This window comes from Epargyreus clarus, unplaced genomic scaffold (genome assembly GCF_041222505.1).
Source record: "Epargyreus clarus isolate Ecla_fem2 unplaced genomic scaffold, WU_Ecla_fem_2.2 ptg000011l, whole genome shotgun sequence".
Classification (NCBI taxonomy): Eukaryota; Metazoa; Arthropoda; class Insecta; order Lepidoptera; family Hesperiidae; genus Epargyreus; species Epargyreus clarus.
In genome coordinates this window covers 919534-943063 of record NW_027332219.1, presented here as the reverse complement: position 1 = coordinate 943063, position 23530 = coordinate 919534, and the positions used below count along the sequence as shown (strand labels likewise).

General features: G+C 35.4%; 1 protein-coding gene across 1 annotated transcript in view; it reads right to left on the bottom strand.

Moving 5' to 3' along the window:
* Positions 1-23530, bottom strand: part of LOC140745785 (uncharacterized) — a 70616-nt gene that overhangs the window by 8300 nt on the left and 38786 nt on the right. The window contains exons 2-3 of the mRNA XM_073077689.1: positions 12346-12476; positions 9684-12021 (exon numbers count right to left, since the gene is read on the bottom strand). Coding sequence (XP_072933790.1) covers positions 9684-12021; positions 12346-12476 — 2469 coding nt within the window. The remainder of the gene's footprint in view (positions 1-9683; positions 12022-12345; positions 12477-23530) is intronic.

Here is a 23530-nt window from a genome sequence, read left to right as displayed (position 1 = left end):
AGGATCAAATTCTGGGAAGTAATGTTATGTGACAAATTAAAGGAAAAGGAAAATTTTGAAGAAAATACGTATTTTTCCATACATTGGCATACTAATTCTTAAGGATTATACATAACAAATGATTTATGTATAATTCTTTAGAAACAGACATAAGTCATACCATTGAAGAATTTGTTGGTTAATTAACTAATTATTCGATGTTATGACTATGACATACGGCTTAGTATAAGAAAGTAATAGTTTGGCAAATAAGTTACCGCCGTTTTTAGGATTTATTTTTTAATAAAAATAGATAACTGATTAAATAGTAAATTCTTATTGTTTGTTGTTTACAACTTCGTTTCAACGTTAAATATGATTTTCTATATCTCTTTTTTTAGTAATCACTCGGATTTGACTCTAAAAAGAAATTCTCGCAAATTGTCAACTTTACATCTGTATTAAACGAAACTCCGCCCATAGCAAGTAAATCTATTATAATGGTCCTAAAAATAACCTTAGCTAAGTCGGACATAAAAATATAAATTATTCGGAAAATAACGTCCATTTCGAATGATTAGAAACATTGAGCTAAAAAAAAAATGTTAATACACGAAATGTTTAAATTAATAAATGGCGGGAACATAACTGCCAAATTAATATGAAAAAATATGTATTTTCTTAAAATTGAGGCTTTTCCTTTAGTTTGTCGTTTATCATTACTTTCCAGATTTTGATCCTTATAAGCAACACTATCAGATAGTGGAATAATATAGAGGATGCATTTTTTTTCGAAATGAACTCGTTCGATTCCCGGCTAGGGAAAAAGTTATTTTAAAAAAGTAATGATGCAGTTTTAGTTTTTATCAAAATCGGCCTCGTAACTCCTTTCAGCATTTTTCGCTAATCCTTATAGTTTCGGATTTGGCCCTGAAGGCCCGTTTTAAAAATTCACCCTGTATAATGAAAAACGAGCGAGAGGTAAGTAGAAATGATGTCAATTTGAATTACAGTCTTCATTGGACCAAGTTATATCTTTTATTGTATTAATAAGATAATTATAACAATTATATCTTCATATCTTAAGGGTTCGTACACAAAACTGCGATGCGACGTCGCATCGCAAAAATCTGCGAGCTCCCTCGACGCATCGCAAGAACTTGCGAATTGATTCGCATCGCACAGTGGTTGTTGTTGTTGGTCACCCTGAGAGACGCTACGCCGCACGATATCGCATCGCAGCAATTCGCATCGCAATTTTCTGCGTTCCGAATTCGCATCGCGTCGCATCGCAGTTTTGTGTTCGAGCCCTAAAATATGTAAAATATATATATGAAACATTTTTTCATTTGTTTCGAGAAAATACGGAATATGTTGATGTCTAAACAGATAAATCTTTTTTAATATAATTACGGTGCCGAAGAGTTCCATAGAACTTTTGTTGGCCACTTTAATATAATCAATAAATCAAATTGGAATATCAAACCGAATCTTATTTTTTTTTATTTTGTCTTTTCTACATTTATCGGGTAAATTTTAAAATCAACTTAACCGATTTGGATGCGATTTTTGCACGGAGACAGAGGCATTTAGTGTCAATAAAATATTTTCTTTCAAAGCATCTAAGAACTTGGAAATTAAATGCGTTTCATAGTAGATCGGTAAGGGGAGAGTGGGGTGTGATATTATAATTACATAGTATTATATGGTTGAGGTAAGCAATTATAGTTTACGTGGGAAGGTCATATTTGTTAATTATGCAATTTTATAACGTTATTTCATACGTTAATGACTGAGGAAAAAAATGTTATGAGGCATTTCTCATTATTATAGTTATTATTTAAATCTTTTTTTTAAATTTTAATATTATGTGAAGAACAATAAAGTTGTGCATATAAACTTTTTATTTATTTACGATAACTTTTAATTGAAGTCCAATTTAAGCGCTTAAAAAGCCTGTCAATACCAAATATAAAAAAAAATAATTGAAAACATAATATTATTTGCATATTCGTGCATAATATATCCTACTCTGTTAAAAACAATGGTCACCCTGTATTCAAAAGAAAAAATAAAAAGTTAAATTAGAGTCATTCAAAATGGGCTAAGTTAAATCTGAACAAACTGATTATTGCTTATTCAACAAAATCTGAAATAGCCGGAACCTTGCATGCATGGCATTGCATGCAATTCAAGTAATATTGTTTGTTTATTTTACCTTAATAACGCAGACTGACCGGGGAATCTAAAATTTAGAAAATATATTACAACATCAATATAAATAATTTTGTAGTATTATATTTTATTGACACCCAAAAAGAAATAATCACAACTCGAGTTCCCTCATTTTAACTTGATTTTTTTAACCGCTAATTTGTTTCATGTTTTTTTCCCGTTGAGTCCCGTTCCCAGCAGTGGGATAGTAATGACGACGACAACACATGGTAGTTGCTCGATTTATTTGTTAAATAAGTAGTCATTATATAGTGAGTTAAATAAAATGGATTGCATAAAACATTCTTCACATAAAATAACATTCTTATATCAAAGCTAATCACACCTCCATTCCATATCTAGTTTTCTTGTTTACAAATGTTTAGGTCACTTCGTTAACTGGGTCACGTCCCAGTTTCTTCTACACCTTTAACCGAATCGTTAATTTAATTAATCAGATTAATTAGTCACGTGATATCGTGAGGAAACCTGCATACCTGAGATTTATAAAAAAAAATCTCAAAAGTTATGTGAAGTCTACCAATACGCGCTTGTCCAGCGCGGTGGAATATGGCCTAATCCTTCTTATTATGAGAGGAGACCCGTGCCCAGCAATGGGACAGTAATGGGTTGATGATGAATTAGTCACGATCTTATGGGGTACATGCCAATGGTATATTTGAGTTCACGCTGTTGGTCCAGGTATAAATTGTAAAGAAAAATGATGATACCGAGGCAATTAAACCATCATATTCTACCATCTTAACAGGTAAGAAAGGTAGACAAAGCATCTCGAACAATATATAGATGCATACTGGATACTTCTGATTGGTTAGGAGTTAGAAAACACGAATTATGTGAGAACAAATCTTCATAGCACGTGAAAAACATCTGAATAACAGCAGTGTTAAGTAGGTTGTGTTTTTATTTCAAGTGTCTGCTAAGGCAGACATACTTATGGGAGGCATCTGTGGCAAATCTCAGAAGACTTTAGACCTATCTGGGGTTGATTACAGATATTCATGGACTGTACGGTACCCAGCTTCGCTTTAGGTGGACTGCATGCTTGTTTGTTACTTCAATGTTAAAAAATGAATATGTATATTGTATACATGTTAAAATTAAAATATGCGTGTGATTTTTATATTGTTATATGATATTTAATGTATGTCATAAAATTTTACCCGTTATCAGTGTCGTACCGCTTTGGCAGAAGTTCGTTTGGCAAAATGTAGACTGTCCTGTTGTGAATCATTTTTATTGTCACACTATATTTCAATATTCCTCAATTATTAGTCACTATTCCAAGTTTTTATTATTTATAAACCTAAAATTATAACAATACTACATATTGATTAAAAAATCAAAACCACATCAAAATTCACATTTCAATAAAAACATTTTTTGAAAAAACGTTATAAAACTGAACGCATCCTAATCACCACTTATCATAGACAATTCAACTGTCAATGTCTTAAAAAGTTGATTTCGCGCCATTACGTTATAGTTTTAATTTCTTCGTACAAACGACGTGAAGTGTGCGCGGCCGATGGCGGACTGTAGCGTGAACTAATTTCTTAAGGGTTGACTTGTATCGAGTTACGCGTAGATTTTATTTAAATAGCCAACCTGTTCATATAATGCCTTTCGAGCTATTAGAGGCATTAGGCAAATTAAATGGTTATTTCTTCACAATTATAAAATTGCTGAGCAATTTTCTGAATAGGTCACACCTGTTTTTTATTTATTTGTAATTTTTCGTGTATGATTTATATGTAAGTTTTAATAAACTATGTAGACGTTGTTAAATGTCAAGTTCTAAGATTTTACTTTTTTGAAAGTTTTTTTTTATAATATAAGAGTAGCAGACGAGCATGCAGTCCACCTGATGTTAAGTGGCTACTGCCGCCCATGGACATCTGTATTCAACCCCAGATAGGATTAAATATTCCTAACTGAGGTCGGCCACAGATGCGCCGCTACCCCTGAGGACTAAGCTGGAACGCCTCGGAAAAGTCTGTCTCCCTACCACACCCTTCAAACCGGAACACAGCAGCGCCTAACACTGCTGTTATTAGGTAGAAATAGGTGTGGCGGTGGTGCCGCCGGAGTCGAACCACAAAGGGTTCTACCACCTTAGAGTTAAAGTATCTAAAGTATTCTTGAGCACATGTAATGTTTTAGGTTAAGCCTGTAAATTACATGTTATGTTATGCTATAAATAAATAAATAAATAAATAAGTATATTTCTACCAGTATATTTCTATCGGGGATGAGGATTGAGGGTCTAGCGCTGTTTAATATACATATTAGGTGGCCATCTTAGTCTCTAAGGACTCCTAAGACTGGCAGTGGGTTCGACTTCAGTTAGAACCCCTTTCCTGTACCTAGTCATAACGGACCATGGGCGGCAGTGACCATTTAGTATCAGATACACTGCATGTTCGATTAGTTAATCTTTTAAAAATCATTGTGAGAGGAGCGGGAGTAATCCTTTGAGAATGAGGACATCGACCATTAGTCAAGTGAGGATCACTAGTTCGGATATAGATACTTCAAGAATATAAGGAGAGATTTAACGTGGTTATCATTGGAGCTTTCCTATGCTATTAACCAAGGTGTTGTAAACGCAAAACATAATTAATTTCTAATAGGTACCTATTTGCGAGGTTTTGCTGTTAAAACGTTACTGTCCCATGGTTGAGCATTGCTATCTTCTCACATTGTAAAACTTTTGGCCAAAACGGAAAAATCGTAAATTGTTTAACTGGGTTACTATTAGGTATAGTCCACGGCAACTGCTAGTCCGCTCTGACTATAGAATTGAATCCCGTCGCCATAGCAAATTGTATGACTATAGTTGCTCGCAACAACTTCAGAGCGGACTAGCAGTTTGGCGCGGATTATACTTAAACAGAAAAAAGTAAAACAATAAATCTTTGACGGCGACAGTCCAGAAAAAGCGAAAGTATAATAATATTTTTTTAAAGAAATTTTAGATAAATTTGGTAATATATACCTATATATTTTTTGCTGGTAAGAATACATTTTGTCGTGATGACAACTACATCGCCGATTTAAAAAAATCTATGGGGTTTGCCCTCCAGGATAGTAATTCTTAAGTACGAGTACTACTATTCATACTACCTACCCGTGAAAAAGTATTACCTACTAATTGAATTGTTTCACTGAAAAGTATTTACTTTGCATTATTAAACATGTAAACAAACTATAGGTATGAAATATTACAAAACGGTAATTAAAACTTGTGTAGCCCTGTGTACCTTCAGGGCTGGCAAAACTTTGTGATAATTGTTATAATAACATCATGACCATAATTTTCTTAAACTTAAATCTTAACTTCGAATTTTCTGCTTTTACATGCTTATTTTAGGTATAGAAATGTATAATTTTTTCAGGATATTTGCTTTCTCCGTTAAGGAAAGTGATCATTATTTTTTAATACGTTTATAACTTTGAAAGCTCGAAGGTGCCTGGGGTTTGAAACTGGGATTTATCGACTGAAAAGCGAGTATCAAACCCTTGTCTATTACAGCATTTACAGATACTGAAAATATTTTAAGAGAAATGAAAATATTTTAGGATTTACTAATTAAACAGAAAATTTTAGATGTTATTTCGATAATCGTAAATATCCTATTATACATTTCGCCCTTTTTAGTGGCTGGTGATTGCAGCGACGCATATCTGTTACCTCATAAGAGTTGTTTTAATGCTGAAAAATCATCACGAGGAAACATTACTGAAATAGCACTGTTCAATCGAAATTAATTCTGCCTCAATCTCAATCGTATTCTACTAATCTTTGCCAGCATTGTGACCAAAATCCTTTTTATTATGAAAGGAGACCTGTGCCCAGCCGTTTGATAATAATGACGATGGCTTGTATAAAATATGCGAAATTTATATCGAAAATGGCGTCAGATTTTTACGCAACGGAAATTAACGGTAATTTAGGGCAGATTACACTCAAGTGGCCTTGGGTTGTCGAACTTTGAATATTAGCTACAGATAAGATTTATTAAAGTATATCCTTAATGTAATTATGCCATATATTGCCTTGTACGTTGCGGTTTGAAGTTAATAAGAACCTACTTCAGACAACATGCTCGTTTGCAAATTTTGTGACTTATATCAAAAAAGTTACTGTTATTTTTAAATTACAATTTGGTTTTTAAATTTCAAGCAAATTACCATAGATGTAACCTCCGAAACAATATTTACATTCTTCTTCCAAACGCCACGAACAAATTTAATAATAATAATTTAATAATATAGACTCTATATTACAATAATTATAGTTTAAAATCTAAAAACCACGCTAAAATCGCACAAGGGAAGTCGTTAATCCTGATTCCTGACGATCCAGGCGAGGAGAATGGGATAAAATTATTTAAATCGTGTATTGTCATTGGTTTTTGATAATTGTTAAAAAAAAAAAATAATCGGACCGTCCAAAGTGGGTAAAATTCGAGTTTCTGCTTTATTCACGTACAAAAAAATCTATTCCAATCTTAAGAAACAGCCGTCAACCCTACCATAGCCCAGTATGCTAATAGTGTTTCTGTCACGCGAATCACCGCTCGATACGCTGACCAGGGTACAGTGCACCACACAGCGCGCACATTTCACTACTACCCAGTTAAGTCTCTTTAGCACACTTCGGTTACTCTCTGTAAGTATATAAACGGCTTTTTCGACAAATAAGCATGCCCAAATGTTAAATGGTTGCTGCCGTTTATGGACCCAAATAGGCTAAAGAATAAGACTAAAACGTCTGTGAGGACTAAGAAAGAGCACTAATACTAATATCTCAACAATATTTGTCATCAAACCATTACTATCTACTATCTATTAGACGGTGGTAGAACCCTTTGTGGTTCGCCTCCGGCGACACCACCGCCACACTTATTTCTGCCACATAACAGCAGTATTAGGCGCTGCTGTGTTCCGTTTTGAGGGGTGTGGTAAGGAAGACATACTTTTCCGAGGTGTTACAACTTAGTCCTCAGGGATAGCGGCGCATCTGTGGCCGACCTCAGGTAGGAATATCTAATCCTATCTGGGGTTAATTACAGATGTCCATGGGCGGCAGTAGCCACTTACCATCAGGTAGACTGCATGCTCGTCTGCTACTCCTATATTATAAAAAAACTATTGCACTACTGGGCCCAGAGTGACAGAGGTTTAAGCCATGATACAAAGCGCTGGTCAATTGTGAATTGGTAGACTTTATACACCTTTAAATGTTTTTAAATAACTCTAAAGCGTAAAGATTTCCTCCCGATTGTGTCCTTCACCCATTTAGTGAGTAATAAATTCATTTCAAATGCACATTTTTTATTACAAGTATGAGCCCGGGATTCGACTCTTGGACCCTCCGATTGAGATGCCGAGTTTCTAATAACTATGCCATATATATTTATAACATACATCAGTGTTACATTAGGAAGAAAGACAATATAGTAATTGAGCGTTCACTTTCAACATAATATCGAAAACGTGCTGCAGTTAAATGCATATGCGCCAGAGGTCGAAAACAGTTGGCAACAACTTTCCATTTTTGTAATAAAACCATTTGATGCACGCACAGTTGATATTCTAGTCTTGTTATTGCAAAAGAAAAGTATCTCAATTGCCTTGCTATATTCATTCCCCATTGCTATATGATGGCCTCATTTTAAGACATAGTAATGGCAACAGAGCATTACGCCTCTTTTTAAAACATAATTGCACGCCTAATCAGCGAATAAATAGAATTAGGCTTCTGCTTTTCAAGGTTAGAGGAGGTATAGCGGTTACTAATTTTTAATTAATCTTTTTTACTACGATACCTTTTACAAGTTTAAATATTTTGCGGTTTTCTTTTTTAAGAAGAAACTTGTGGCCCGATCCCCGAGCACTATTTGAGAAGCTTTGGTTTAAGGGGACTTCAAGGAAATTGGTTTCAATCTATCAGAAAATCTTCATCTTCCCTAAGTTTATCTAAGTCATCACAGAGAAGAAAAATAACTAAGTTTTACATCTCAAAAACACGACATAATTTACAATGTTTCTGCATGTAATTTATATACTACTTAATAAGGATTAACATACGAAATTTCATGCCTTCAAGTGCAATAATAACGGAGTTACGATAGAGGGAAAAACTCACTGAAACATTTCGTGTAGTACTGCGTACATTACCGAAATTTGGTAACACACTCCTTGCTTATTGACGTACGATGTAGTGTTTGGTACATGTCTACATAAATAATCCATCATATACTTAGGCTTATCTATATTTTGAGTGACATAAGCTTTTAACGACAAAAATCTAGTTTACCCTTTCATTTGTTGATCGTACAGAATTCCCTTAAATTTGAAATCTCAGGGATGTTTTGAAGGTGGTAGAAATCTTTGTGGTTCGACTCCGGCGGCACCACCGCCACACCTATTTCTACCTAATAACAGCGGTGCTAGGCGCTGCTGTGTTCCGGTTTGAAGGGTGTGGTAAGGGAGACAGACTTTTCCGAGGCGTTCCAGTTTAATCCTCAGGGGTAGCGGCGCATCTGTGGCCGACCTCAGGTAGGATTATCTAATTCTATCTAGGGTTGTTTACAGATGTTCATGGGCGGCAGTAGCCACTTACCATCAGGTGGACTGCATGCTCGTCTGCTACTCTATATTATAAAAAAAAAATGTTCGCGGGCGAAAGTTAGTTATTTAACGGAAAGTAGTCCCCAAGCCATGAAAGTGTACCCTGAGATTCGGTTTTCACCGTTTATCGCACATAACGCCCCAGAGACGCCGTGCGGTTTGAATAAACATTATTGTCGATTTCGTTATGAAAGTAATTGTTTGCGCCACTGAACACGTTTTGCAAAACGTCTTCATTATGTTTTTGCTTTCGTTTATGTTTCGAAGTAATGTAATGTTGATCGATTCTTATATTATTTCCACCTACTTTATTAACATTTGCGTTGTAATGATATTGGTAAAAGTCACAAATGTGACAGTAAAAATAATGATACTAATAACACATTAGGAGACTTATCGGAAGTACATTTTAGCCGAAAATTAAATTGTAAATTTGAACTAAATGCTTCACAATTTTAGTGTGTGAAAATAATACCTTACTTGCAATGCGCAAAATGTCTATTAGCAATACTTTAAATTAGAAAATTACAATAATATTTTAAATTAATAATATTAATGTCAATCCGTTGAAAACTTACTTAAGTACAAACGTAGGTCACCATAAATTTTGTAATTAATGACAAAAGGGAATATCTCATCCTATTTTCGAAGTAGTAGACTTCAAAAACGGTAGAGTTATGGTAGATCTATGTGGGCAATTTCATGCCAAATTTTACTTTTATATTTAGGTGTGCCATTTATTATATTTTTTCAGTATAGTAGCTACTAATTGATAAGTATCGTCTAACGAATGGATAGATTAATGCGTGAAAATAATAATAAACACTTACCCGCCATTACTTTGGGCAGATCTGTCAGATTCGTCACCATCAGTTTTGGCTGGAACCTTTAACTTTTCAACTCCCGGCGTTGACAAATTAGAACTCTGTACCTCCACCTCAGGCTCCCCTTTCACCAAAGCTTCATTTATTTTCTCTATCTCTGTCTTTGAATTAGTTTTCTTCTCATTAACAACCATAACTATCGGTTCTATGTTTTCTTTTATTTCTATTCTAGTTTTCTCTACGATTTCTTTTGGCTCCTCCACTGGTGTTATGATGCTATCGACTATTTTGCTCGCCTCAGAACGTATTTCGGCTGTTATTTCTTCGCTCTGTTTTATCGTATCGTCTTTAATTTGTGTCAAATTAATAATTTCGTCATTTTTTATTTCGTTCAAATCGGTTTTGATTTCCTCAGCAGTATTTTGTATGTGTTGCCTTGCTTTTGGCGTTGCTGCTAGAATATTTTCTGTGGATATCTCCGGCTCTTTCAAGATGCTGTCTATTTTTTGTTTTACTCGCTCTACTTGGGGATTGTTATAAGGAGGCTGCAAGAGCTTTAATTTTACACTATCATCACTGAATACCTTTTCGCTGTTACTTTTAGGAGGCTTTGGAGGTGGCTTCCTTTCTTCTTTTTCTATTTTTTCTACTTTTTCTTTTTCTTCTGTACCCTCCTTAATGGCATCTGTTTCATCGTCTTTTGGTAATAATGACTCCTTTGAGCTCAATCTCTCGAAAATTCCTTTCTCTCTAGCCTTTTCAAAAGTTGTCGGTAGCTGATTGGTGACTGTGGCTACGACTTCTAAGGGTTGCGAAGTAATAGCTGCTGTCGTCATCGATACAATATTTTTCTTTGTTAGTATTACTAATTCACCATTTTCATTTGTTGCCTTGTCGTACTGAGTTTCATTATCTTGCTTTGTTATCTCATCTACGTCTTTTGCGATATCTCCATTGGTTAATTCTTTTTTTGTTTCGTCTTTTTCTTTTTCTTTATCTTTTTTGACTTCTTCTTTGGCAGTACTACTTTTTCCTACCTCATTGATGTTACTAGTTGACCTAGCCTTTTCTGTCAAGTCTTTTTTGCTGTCTCTTTTCTTCATCATTGGTGGTTTTTCGTTTAACGCTTTAGTGCTAGGAGTCCTTGTGAGGCTCTTATTACTATTTGTCCTGTTTATTGTTTTTTTCACCTCACTTTTAGTAGTGGTTGGAGGTTTCTGCGTAGTTTTTGAACTTGCTACCCTGGAAACGGGTCTTGAGGAATTATTAAGTGGCTTTGGTGGTGAGGTTTTAGTTGCATTTTTTCTTTTATCAGGACTAGAGTCTCTACTTGCAGCCCTACTAGGAGTTCTGGAATTCAATCTAGACGTAGCAGCTGGTGTGTTACCAGTAGTTTTAGCTGGTTTCCTCGGGGCTGGAGTTGGTTTCGATGATGCTTTGGCTGCACCAGATTTGGCATCTTCGATAGGACTTTTACTTGGTGTCCCGACGATAGGAGAGAGTCTTTTAGCGTTAATAGATTTATTCGAAGGTGGGGGTCCACCTCTGCCCGGTGATATAGGAGGCTTGCTTTTAATGACAGTTGGAGATATATCTAAGTGTTGAGTACTCTTACTAATAGCTCGTTTATCGTGGACTTTGCTACCTATTTTTATTGTTTCGTGAATGCTGCTTGTACTGTTCGATATGAACCTTTGATTTTTGTTGAGATTAGTTTCGAATGGTCTTCGATGAGTAAACATATCGTAACGACTGTTCCTGACGGGTGAAACGGAGTTCTGCCGTTGCGGTATCTTCGAATGCTTCGGCGATCCGTTGTTTGACTGCGGTTGGGATTTTGACATCGATCTTAACCTGGATCTATGTGGCACAGGTTTAGGCCCATCGTCTGGGTTCACGAAGTCGTTGCTGTTCGCCGGAATGTTTTCGTAATACAATACAGCTGACGGGGAACTTGATCGTGATTTTATTGTTATTTTGATCGGCGAATTACTTCTTGAATTCGCTCGTGAATTGACCCGACTTCTAGAGTCTTTCTTATCTAGTAATCCCATTTCTTTTAGCAGCGCCTCTTCTTCTTCTCGCCGCCTTTGCTCTGCCTCTGCTTCGTGCTTTTCTCTATTCAACTCGCTCAGTTCTCTTACTTCTTCTATATTCTCTTTAAGGAAGTTTCGTGGTGAATGAGGCCTGTTGAGGTGGACAGGAGGTGGAAGCGTGGCTGTTGCCATCTTGTCGATTCTGGACAACGAGCTGGTTCTTCTCCTTGGTGGAGAGCTGCACCTTGAGTTGGCCGCTGAGGTTTTTGGAGTGTTGTGCCTTGAGGTCTCTTCTCTGAACCCTCGACCTTGGGGATATATGATATTAAAAATATAACAGCTACTAAATTATCATTCAACATGTAATATAAAATAATAATATTTTGACCAAATTTTATGTCTGAATTTAGTAACTGATCACTGAATTTTCTTATACCTACGTAATCTGTATGTAACATAATTTAATCCAATATACCTTCAAAGTTTTCAAATGCTAATTAATGATATCTAGTATTTTTTCCTAATGGCATGTTTATAATAATATTCCTCTTGCCAATAAAATGATACATGATCATACACGTTTTGTCAGTTAACTTTAGGTTCAGGTTTAACAAGATGTTAAAAAGTCTTACCTTTGAAGGGTGAGACTCTTCCAGGCCGTATCTCTACAGGAAGAGACTTCGGGCTGGTCGGCCTGGAGACCGGCGGCTCAGCGATGATAGCAAACGATGTCTCCTTCTTCTTTTTAGGCGTTGGCACCACTCTGTGGACAATGGAATTCTTAATAAATAATTGGTAATTTCTTGTTGAAAATAGAGTGAATGAAATGAAGGTGGTAAACCCTTTGTGGTTCGACTCCGGCGGCACCACCGCCACACCTATTTCTTCCTAATACTGCAGTGTTAGGTGCTGCTGTGTTCCGGTTTGTGGTAAGGGAGAAAGACTTTTCCGAGGCATTCCAGCTTAGTCCTCAGGGGTAGCGGCGCATCTGTGGCCGACCTCAGGTAGGAATATCTAATCCTATCTGGGGTTTATTACAGATGTCCATGGGAGGCAGTAGCCACTTACCATCAGGTGGACGGCATGCTCGTCTGCTACTCTTATATTAAAAAAATACACAAGTGTTTTTTATCACGCTTTTATTAGCTGGACCTGTATGTATGTATGTATGTAACGGAATCTTTGAACTCGATTTTTACCTACTTTGAACGGTCCGATTAATTAAAAATTTTGAATAATTATTAAAAACCGATGACAATACACGATTTTAATAATTTTAGTCCGTTCACCTCAATAGGATCGTCAGGAATCAGGATTAACGATTTTCCTTGTGCGATTTTAGCGTGGTGTTTAGTTTTTAAACTATTATTATTTTAATTTATTTTACTTTTTATCTCAAAGTTTCCATGATACCGTGAACGGGCCTTTACTTAATTCCCTAATAAATATTATTAAACTCATTCACAGGAAAGCGCGGATTGAGTTAGTAAATGAATAATTAGTTAATTGGTAAGTTTCTGACTCATTATAAAGATGCGATGGTCCAATTTTTACTCTTTAGATTAGACCTTATATTACTCTCCTAACTTTTATATCCATTACATAAAAAATAACTTTGCCTTTATTTATACATGCATTAAATCTTGTATATAAAATTCTCGTGTCACAATATTAGTTACCGTACTCCTCCGAAACGGTTTTACCGATTTTCACCAAATTTTATATGGATATTCAATAGGTCTGAGAATCGGCTACTATCTATTTTGTATACCCCTAAGTGATAAGTGTTCACCCTTAACATTTTTTTATTTATATGGCAACACAACATTTGCCGGGTCAGTTAGTATAATATACATTTTTATTATTTTAAGTACTTATTGATTGGTGTTAAGTGTTCGGTGGTATTTTCTTACATAATACACAGATGCATTCATATCACGAATAAATCGTTTAGCGTTTGCAAAATCGTGTTCGTAATCGAAATACGGAAATAGTAAGTAGGATAATAGAGCGACGAGGAAATATATCGTATAATGGTAAAAAATGATGATGTTTTGAAATTTGATGCATTCGATGGGAAAACATTATTATGGGTTGTAAGAATTAAAGTAAGGTGATCGATATTTTTTGTAATTGTAGTCGATACCAGAGACACCATAGTCGCACCTATTTCTGTTACAACAGTAGATATCGTGTGGTAAGCTAAAAATTGTTATCCCAGACGTTCCATCTTAGGGTGGTATTTCTAGCTAGAAACGCATTCTTCTAGCTGGAAAAATCTTTAGTCAAATATCGGTGTTGCTAGTAAATTGGATGAAGTCATCCTATTTATTGCATAAAATGTACTTTGGACAAAGATATTTGACGAGTAGAATACCATTCTTAGCTATCAGCTAGTAGGGGTGTATCTTTATCTAAAAAAATAAGGCATAAATGGGTCTCTACGCTTGTATTTATTTACAAGTTAAATATTCTATTATAAAGTATTGAAACTTATTCAATATGGACATAATTTCATATTTTATGAGCAATACATTCTTTGGCATTTCTTAACAAAAAATAGTCATTACCGTTTGGAAATAGTTTAAAAGAAATTACTTAGATTCGTCAGTATGAACTTGTAAATTGAACTATGACTCAAATGTACACCATAGGTTTCCATGTAAAGAATTATGGGTCTCTAAAGGGCAAAGTCTGTGAATCATGTTAATCAAGCTTTGACCAAGGAGTATGGTTTACTCACCCTATAGTTAAGGGTCTAATGACCCTTCTGATAAATCTTTGCCGAGCGGAGCGTTCACCAGCGGTCTGACGCGCAGAGAGCTCTGGGTTCGATGACAAGCCAGATAGCTAAATCGCGAATTTAGATTTCTGTCCTGGGTGTTAGTGTAATAATAAATAAACGCTTTCTACACTCACAACCCCACACTAGGATTCCCTGCGTCGTGGGTGCCATGGACACACACATAGACAAATACACAAACACCCAGACCTAGAAACAGAAATCTAAATCATTTAGATATCTGTCTGGCCGGGGATCGAACCCGGGACCATTTGCGCGTCAGACCGGTATGGTGGCCGCTCCGCGGGTCGCGGGTGTTTGTGTATGCGCATTGCCCATGGCACCCAAAATCACAGTGTGAGGATTTGAATGTAAGAAACGTCTTACCTAGTTACTTATTTCTTTTTACGTTTCTTGTTAATACAGAAATAGCATGCGGTCAACCTGATGTTAAGTGGCTACCGCCGCCCATGAACATCTGCAATCAACCCTCGATAAGAATAAATTCCTACATGAGATCATAGATTAGTAAAGATACTTCGACGCCTTGAAATTGAATGAAGCCACAAACGGCTTATTAGTAAGTTCGTTTTTTGAATTATTGACAAATAAAAACATTTTTAGAGAAAATTTACGAATAAATAACTGATACTGCATAATTTAAATAATAAATAAATAATTATTTCAAATATTTTAGGGACATTTTAGCAGGGAGACGTGGCAAAACTTTTTTACGCAACTATTTCAATTCTCAAAACTGGGTACATTTTCTTGTTAGGAGTGAGTAATCTTTACTAATCTATGCATGAGATTGGCTACAGATGCGTTGTTATGCCCTGAGGACTAAGTGGAAACGTTTCGAATAAATATTACCTCTTAAAGCCGAACACAGCAGTCCTTAACGCTGCTGTTATTAGGCAGAAATAGGCGTGACGGTGATGGCTCCGGAGTCCAATCATACGGGTTCTACCAACTTAAAAATGTGTGTAAAGTTAACCAATTCGCACTTGGCCAGCGCAGTGGACTATGGCCTAAGCCCCTATCACTGAGAATAGACTCGAGCCCAACGGTGGGACACCGCTGGGTTGTCCACAACAGATAAACGGGGAAAATAGTGCAGATTGTTATTTTAAATGAAGAATCTCTGTTTATTTTATTTTACAATAAATATAATGATTTTTAAGCAATCAAAGTCAGCCGAGTAGAATGACCTTCGTTACGTCATGTTGGCGACAAATGGGTCTAGCGTGTAGTGAATTGATGTCGAAAACGTAGCGAACAGCATACAGCAGAATTATCGCTACGAGAATATTGGAGATACTACCAAATTTTCATGGGTTATAATCAATAATTTAATAGATAGTAGATGTCAAGAAATACCCGTTGTTTGTACGGAGACTCCCCTTTATTTTTTATTTTTTTATTTTAGTATTTGATTTTATAGCGTGCATATTGTATACTAATACACATCCTGAAGAAAACAAATTTATATCTATTATAATTCAAGACATAGAGGTCTCTGACATACGGGAAGACGGCCACACGGACAGACAGCGAAAGCTTCCATTTTTACCCTTTAGAAGCCTTAAAAAATAAAGCAATTGGCAAAGTGAAGTTCTTACTTTTGACGAAATATTTATAACTTACATTTTTTTTTCCATACGATAAATGCTTCCAATTTATCCAAAGGCTTTATAGTTACTACATTCGTATTAATTTATCATAAAATTATGTAAATTATGTAAATATACAATTAAACAAAGTAATTGTTGTTTTAGATTAGCCCAAATGTTACGTGATTTATGCGTTAAAATTAAATAGGTCCTTAATTGAGTATAATTTTAAGTAACTAAACTTAATAAAGCATTTCTTAAAACGTTTGTAATAAAATTGTCCAACAAACTTTAAATACGCAAAAAATAAATACGAATTGTTATTTACGTCAGCTTGTAAGAAATAACCTTCGCATATTTAAACATTTAACTACCTGCATAGTTTCCAAAGATAAGTAAGTAGTTTCATTTTGATGTTACATACTTTAATTCAAACTCCTAACGATTCTAAATTGCCTTTTGAGAAATAAGACACTGGCTAGCATAAGAAGATATATACTTTCCCGTTTATATCTATATGTATGCTATGTATATGTATATAGTTTTATGTCTGGAGCAGAGAATACCAGTAAGGATAAAGGTAGGAATGTAAGAGTAAGACAGTAAGAGTAAAGATAGGAATTAATTTTAGGAAGATACAAATAAAACAAATCACATAAAAACGACATACTAAACCTTACGCTATGAACATCTCGCTTAATAGCGACATCAAATCGATTCGCAACCAAATCGATAACACCGGTCTACAGAATTTTTGAGCATGGGTTATACACACGTTATTTTTATTGCTTTTATACCTAGAAATAAGAAAAAGACCAGAAAATAGTTCTGAATTTACTTTTATGTGTACAAATTGGAAAATTCAAATCAATGAAAATATAGGGTCTCCTACCAAGGACTTGATAACGAAGAAGTTGATAACGGTCATCTTATTGTAGCTACATCTGTCAAATTAGTTTTAATTTATTCAGTTTGTTTTGCCACATTACCATGGACGATTATAGCATTCAACAACACGAACAAATAATATTTTTTTTGTATAAAAAATCTATTCTGTTCGGGCAACGCGTGCTACAATCGTCCGCTACCGCGTGGTCGCCATAATCGTCCTACCGAAAGGACTATTCGCAATCTGGTGGATAAATTGACGTCTACTGGGTCAGTAAATGATTGACAAACATCCGTATATCATCGAAACAGAAGATCTGCCGAAAACATCGCCGCTGTCCGTGAGAGTGTGCAATAGAATCTGAGACAGTCGATTTCCCGTCGCCCATAAGAACTCTGCCTTTTGCAGACCATAACCATAAAAGCCGTGCGGACATTTGAACGATGTTATATTCTACACATAATTGCAGCAATAGGTCCTTCAAACGCATAAAAAAATCGATAATATATCACACACAATTTGTTTTATATAATTTTAAAGATAGGAAATGCTCAATGAAAGACCCTATACATGAAAAATGGACACAGTTGATTTATTAAAAGATACACAAACATCAATTAAATACATTCTTATAATAGAAGTTTTAAAATAGAATCCAAGTATTTATTAATGAACACTAAACAGTCGTTGGTAGATCCGGATTGCATGTTTTCTTTGATTTTTTATCTTTGGGTGGATTCACAATACAAAAATAAGAATCTATGCGATGATCACTGAGTATCCTTCAAATTTTTGCAAACTTTTTTTTTCACCTCGGTACCAACCTACAATAAAACGTACCGTATTATAACCTAATTAAAGTTATTATAAAATAGTTATTAAAATAAAAAAAATAATATAAACTCACCGTCCAGAATATTTCTGCAAGTGTTACCTGACACAATATGTGAGGCCCATATTTTATCTCGATTTTTAACAGGTATACAGTATACAGATGGAAGTAAGTTAGTATGCCTCGGAAATCTCTAAATTTGTACATAAATCGTATTTTTTCTCTCTTACTTTCATAAATTCGCCACAAATATAATAAAATGAGTCGGCGTCTCGTTTACAACTTCTCGAAGTCATTTTGTACAGACTGATACAATGAAAAAAAAAATGAATTACTTTATTCCACTGAAATAAGCAATCACTTACTTTCGTACACAAGGAGCGATGCAAGAAACACTACACTCCGGCCCCTTGCCACTCTTTTGACAACGTTAATGCGCCAAGACCGACTTTATTGGACTCGAAAATAAAAAAATGTTAAATTGCTCTCATTTCTATAAAAGCAAATATTTTCGATTTGTTATTTCATTTTTTTTATATATATTTGCTTATATAATCAGAATATATTAAGTAAAACTCATGCACAAAAAAAAAATAAAAAATTGTTGACCTATGTAATCGATTTCCGCTCACGAAAGCACCACGCTAGCCCCATTTCAGCACACCACCAAGAAATTGGAACGGGCAGTTATTCCCAAGGACCCCCGCCCTTGAATACTTAACGTGTATGCATACAGAAATAGGTTAATAACGAATAATAATGTTCCACCATTTTTACGTGCCCTCTTGGGCGTTAATTCGAACATGAATTACTTAGAGGCCTTGGTTTTGTAGGACAAGTCGGATTGGCGTGGAAATGTTATGTTTTACGGATTGCTTGTAGTAACACGTAATAGTGACAGCGCTATGGTGTAGAATAAATTGGTAAATAGTGTTGGATCTATGTCATACCTATTTTCTATACTAATATTATAAAGAGGAAAGCTTTGTTTGTTTGTTTGGTTGTAATGAATAGGCTCAAAAACTACTGGACCGATTTTAAAAATTCTTTCACCATTCGAAAGCTACATTATCTACGAGTAACATAGGCTATATTTTATATGAAATATATTTGATAAATAGATTTTGAGGCGGTACAACCTTTTTCGGGTCAGCTAGTATGTTACAAGTGTGGTAAGCACTGCTGCGTTCTGGTATAAGGGTGTGGTAGGGGAGATACAATTTACGAGAGATTATAACTTAGGTTATCGTAGTACTTTTAAAGGTGGTAGAACCCTTTGTGGTTCGACTCCGGCGGCACCACCGCCACACCTATTTCTACCTAATAACAGCGGTGCTAGGCGCTGCTGTGTTCCGGTTTGAAGGGTGTGGTAAGGGAGACAAACTTCTCCGAGGCATTCCAGCTTAGTCCTCAGGAGTAGCGGCGTATCTGTGGCCGACCTCAGATAGGAATATCTAATCCTATCTGGGGTTGATTACAGATGTCCATGGGCGGCAGTAGCCACTTACCATCAGGTGGACTGCATGCTCGTCTGCTATTCTTATATTATAACAAAAAAAAAACTTTAGTTTTACTTGGGACTGATTACCTTCCTTGGTATTGTTGAACGAAGCTGATTACAGATGCTTTCGGCGGCAGTGATTCTTACCACCAGGAGGACTTCATTTGCAATTTTAATCTTACAAAAAGGCCTGTTCTTCTAATTTCAGGGATTGTGAACTAAAGCTACGAGTAAATATCAAGGTATTTTGCTGTTAGTTAAGATACTTTTGGCCTTGATCTAAGTACGTTTTATTTTAGTGCAAGTGACCTGGCAATATTGGTGATTTTCAGTGAATAGAATCGGTTTTCCAAACGATCTTTATGAAATTGACTTCGATTTCGGAAACATTTCATAACATCGGACACGTTTAACGAATTTCGATTTTTGATAAATTTTACAATTACTGCATAGAAAAAATTTACAAATTTTACAAAACTTTGGTTGACAAGAAATGGTTGGCGTTTATTACTACCGAATAGGCGTAATTGGTTCTTTTAAGGTGGTAGAACCCTTTGTGGTTCGACTCCGGCGCCACCACCGCTACACATATTTCTACCTAATAACTGTTTCTGTTCTGGTTTGAAGGGGTAAGTGAGGCATACTTTTCCGAGGCATTCCAGCTTAGTCCTTAGGGGCAGTGGCGCATCTGTGGCCGACCTCAGGTAGGAATATCCAATTCTATCTGAGGTTGATTATAGATGTCCATGGGCAACAGTAGTCACATACCATCAGGTGGACTATGCTCGTCTGCTACTCCTATTTTATTATAAAAAATACCCATAGTTTATTATCGCTACTTCCTTTTATCTTATTATTGCTGCTCTAACAATATTGATTACAGAAATTATCTACTTTTATTTCACACGAGCTTTTGCCCGCGGCTTCGTTCGCGTTACGAAGTAATATTTTCATCCCCTATTTTATCCCCTTGGGGGTAGAAGTGATCAAAATCCTTTGTTAGCGGATGCCTACGTCAGAACATCTACCTGCATGCCAAATTTCAGCCCGATCCGTCCAGTGGTTTGGGCTGTGCGTTGATAGATCACTATGTCAGTCAGTCACCTTTGAGTTATATATATTAAGATGACTAAATCAATCTCGACTTCGCCATCCAATTCATTCACGTCTTAAAACCTTAAGAAGAAGAAGTTTCAGGAAGTCAACGATTTGCCTCTGTGACTGTGAAACCATTTAGTCTAATGCCACATCAGTCTGGTGTAAGCGATACCACAATCACAATGGCTTAGTTGCAATCAGACTTTCGCCCGCCACGCGTCGCTGCCCACGCACTCTGAGCTGGCTTAAGGCTTAAGCGGTCGACACTGCATCTTAACGTCATGTTGAATTTGTTTATTAATTTTATGTAAAAACAGTTTTGTCACAGTTGTAGTAGTTCTGAAAACCCTATTGTCTTCAAATCAAATCAAATCATTTTTTTTATTCAAAATAGGTTCTTTACAGAGCACTTTTTGAATGTCAATACAACTACCACCACTTTACAAGGTGTTTCGTTATGGAGAAGAAGCGGCGAAAGAAACTCCATAACACACATCTCTTAATAAAAAAATGTTTTTTACAACGTTAAAATTAACCTAATGGTACATGTGGAGCTGGAACTACTTCAGACCACACCATTTTGTCAGTCAAATAACCACTTAGTTTATAGTACGCTTTTTACATAGCGTAACGACATTTTTGAACTTTTTTTCTGTGAGATTCAAAATGTGGTCGGGTATTTTATTGTAGTAGCGAATACGGTTACCCATGAAAGATCTAGCCACCTTACATAATCTATGTTTAGGAATTGCCAATTTATTTCTATTTTTAATATTAAAGTTATGGTGGTTACAATTTTTGTTTCAAACGTATCAGTGTGTTTTCTTATATACATAATCTGTTTCTTATATGCAGATCTTGCGTTGCTGTGGAAGGCTGTGCATGCCAGCTACCTTACATATGAGGTGATTTCAGCCCTCAGTAGTGGCAAAAGCTGTGATCGGCTTCAGTAAAGACCCTATTTCTATATACAGTCCATAAGAGACAGTGGCCATTAACCATCGGATGGACTTCGTTCTTGTTTGCTTCTTAAAGCTTGTAACCAAAATAAATGACACTATTTTGCTGTAGGTTTACAGTTACCACAATAATGAGAGATAATAGCTTCGCTTTAACAAAGAGAGAAAAGGTACTAGTATAGAGATGAATAAAGATAATGAAGCAGGATCGATTTAGTTCTAAACTAAACAGGTGCCTTTGAATTAATATTCTTTTAATAAAATTTAGCTAAAACTATCATCATTAAGGCATACTCCAAGTCACTAATAAGTGGGTAATTATGTAGTAAGTTCTCGCTAATCTCTTATAACTTAAACAGCCTACGCACAGTGACTAATCACAGCGTGGCTAATTGTACCCATATGGTGTATTGCACCCATAAACAGACAGGTTATAGACACACACATACATACGTTGAAGCTATTGAACTTATTTATTTATTTATGCACACAAAAATACAATACAAAAGAGAGCTTATATCTAAAATTTAGTGCAAAGGCACTGCTTATTTCTAAAGAAATTTCTTCCAGCAGACCTGAGATTGAAGAATGGTTAACTGATGGTAGTACAGCGTGCACTTTAAAATAATATATAACATGAATAATATTATAATACATAAACATAAATATATATTAATATATACATATAATGTAATATATATATATATATTAACTTATTTATATATATATAAATTTATATATATATATATATATATATATATATATATAAAAATAAGTATAATACTTAGATACATAATATTTCTAATACTCATACTGTTAAGGACAGGTAGTGATTTTTTACTCTGTTCTTGAAAATGTGGATGTTTGACTTACTGATTTTAACGTTTTCATTTCTTTTAAACAAGGATAATCGAGTCTAATTTGAATTTGAAAGTGGTAGAAACCTCTGTTTGGCGACTAAAATAAAGACGAAGTAATGGAAACTAATTTTAATTTGAAGGTGGTAGACCTCTTTGTGGTTCGACTCCGGAGGCTTCACCGCTATATCTTTTAAATATAAACATCTTTGAATGCTAGTTTCGTTACTCAAACCGTGGAGCAACCAAAAAAATTAACGAGTTATTAACTCTTATAAATTACCTATTTTTAGTCATATAATGCAAGAACAATGCTTGAACTAAACTGTAGTGTTAACTTACCTATGTAAGAATTCCAAGGTTCGAATCTCAATTTCAATACACTGTCCCTCTGTAATCAACCTCAGATACATTTAGGTTTCTACCTGACGTCGGCCTGCTGCCTCTGAAATAAATGAATTGCTACCCCTAAGGACTAAGTTGGAACGCCTTGGAAAAGTATGTCTCCCTTACCACACCCTTCAAACCAGAACACAGCAGCGTTTAACACTGCTGTTATGAGACAGAAATAGGTGTCGCGGTGGTGCAGCCGGAGTCGAACCACAAGAGGTTCTACCACCTTCGTATACATTTATTATTAATAATGGGAGATAATAATATTGTCAACTTTAACGTTAACATTACCAGCTTCAAGCGTCAAGGAAAATATTGTCACGAAACAAGAGATCTAATAAGTTAGCCAGAGTGGTAGACTATGGGCTAAACTCTTCACTCACACATTAAACAGACGCTGTGTAAAACAGCGTACTATAAACTAAGCGATTATTTGACTGAAAAAACCGTGTGGTCTGAAGTAGCTCCAGCTCCACATGTGCCAATACGTTAAGTTTGTCATTGTAAAATACTTTTTTTTAAAAGATGTGTGTTATGGAGTTTCTTCCCCCGCTTCTTCTCCATAACGAAACACCTTGTGTAGTGGTGGTGGTTGTATTGACATACAAAAAATGCTCTGTAAAGAACCTATTTTGAATAAAAAAAAATGATTTGATTTGATTTAACTCTTTGAGGAGTATACTCAGCAATACAGTAATGGGTTGATGAAGATGGCCTTGTAAGTTCGCCACTCAAAACACTAATTACACAATTTTACCAATACAAAACAATACACATCGTAGGTGCTCGTTTAGTGGGATGTGTGCGAAATGTTTTGAGTCATTTCGTATGGGCGGTGATGGGATGCGTGATTTAGCCAATTTCCAATTTTGCATAAACTTGTTGGCGTAGGT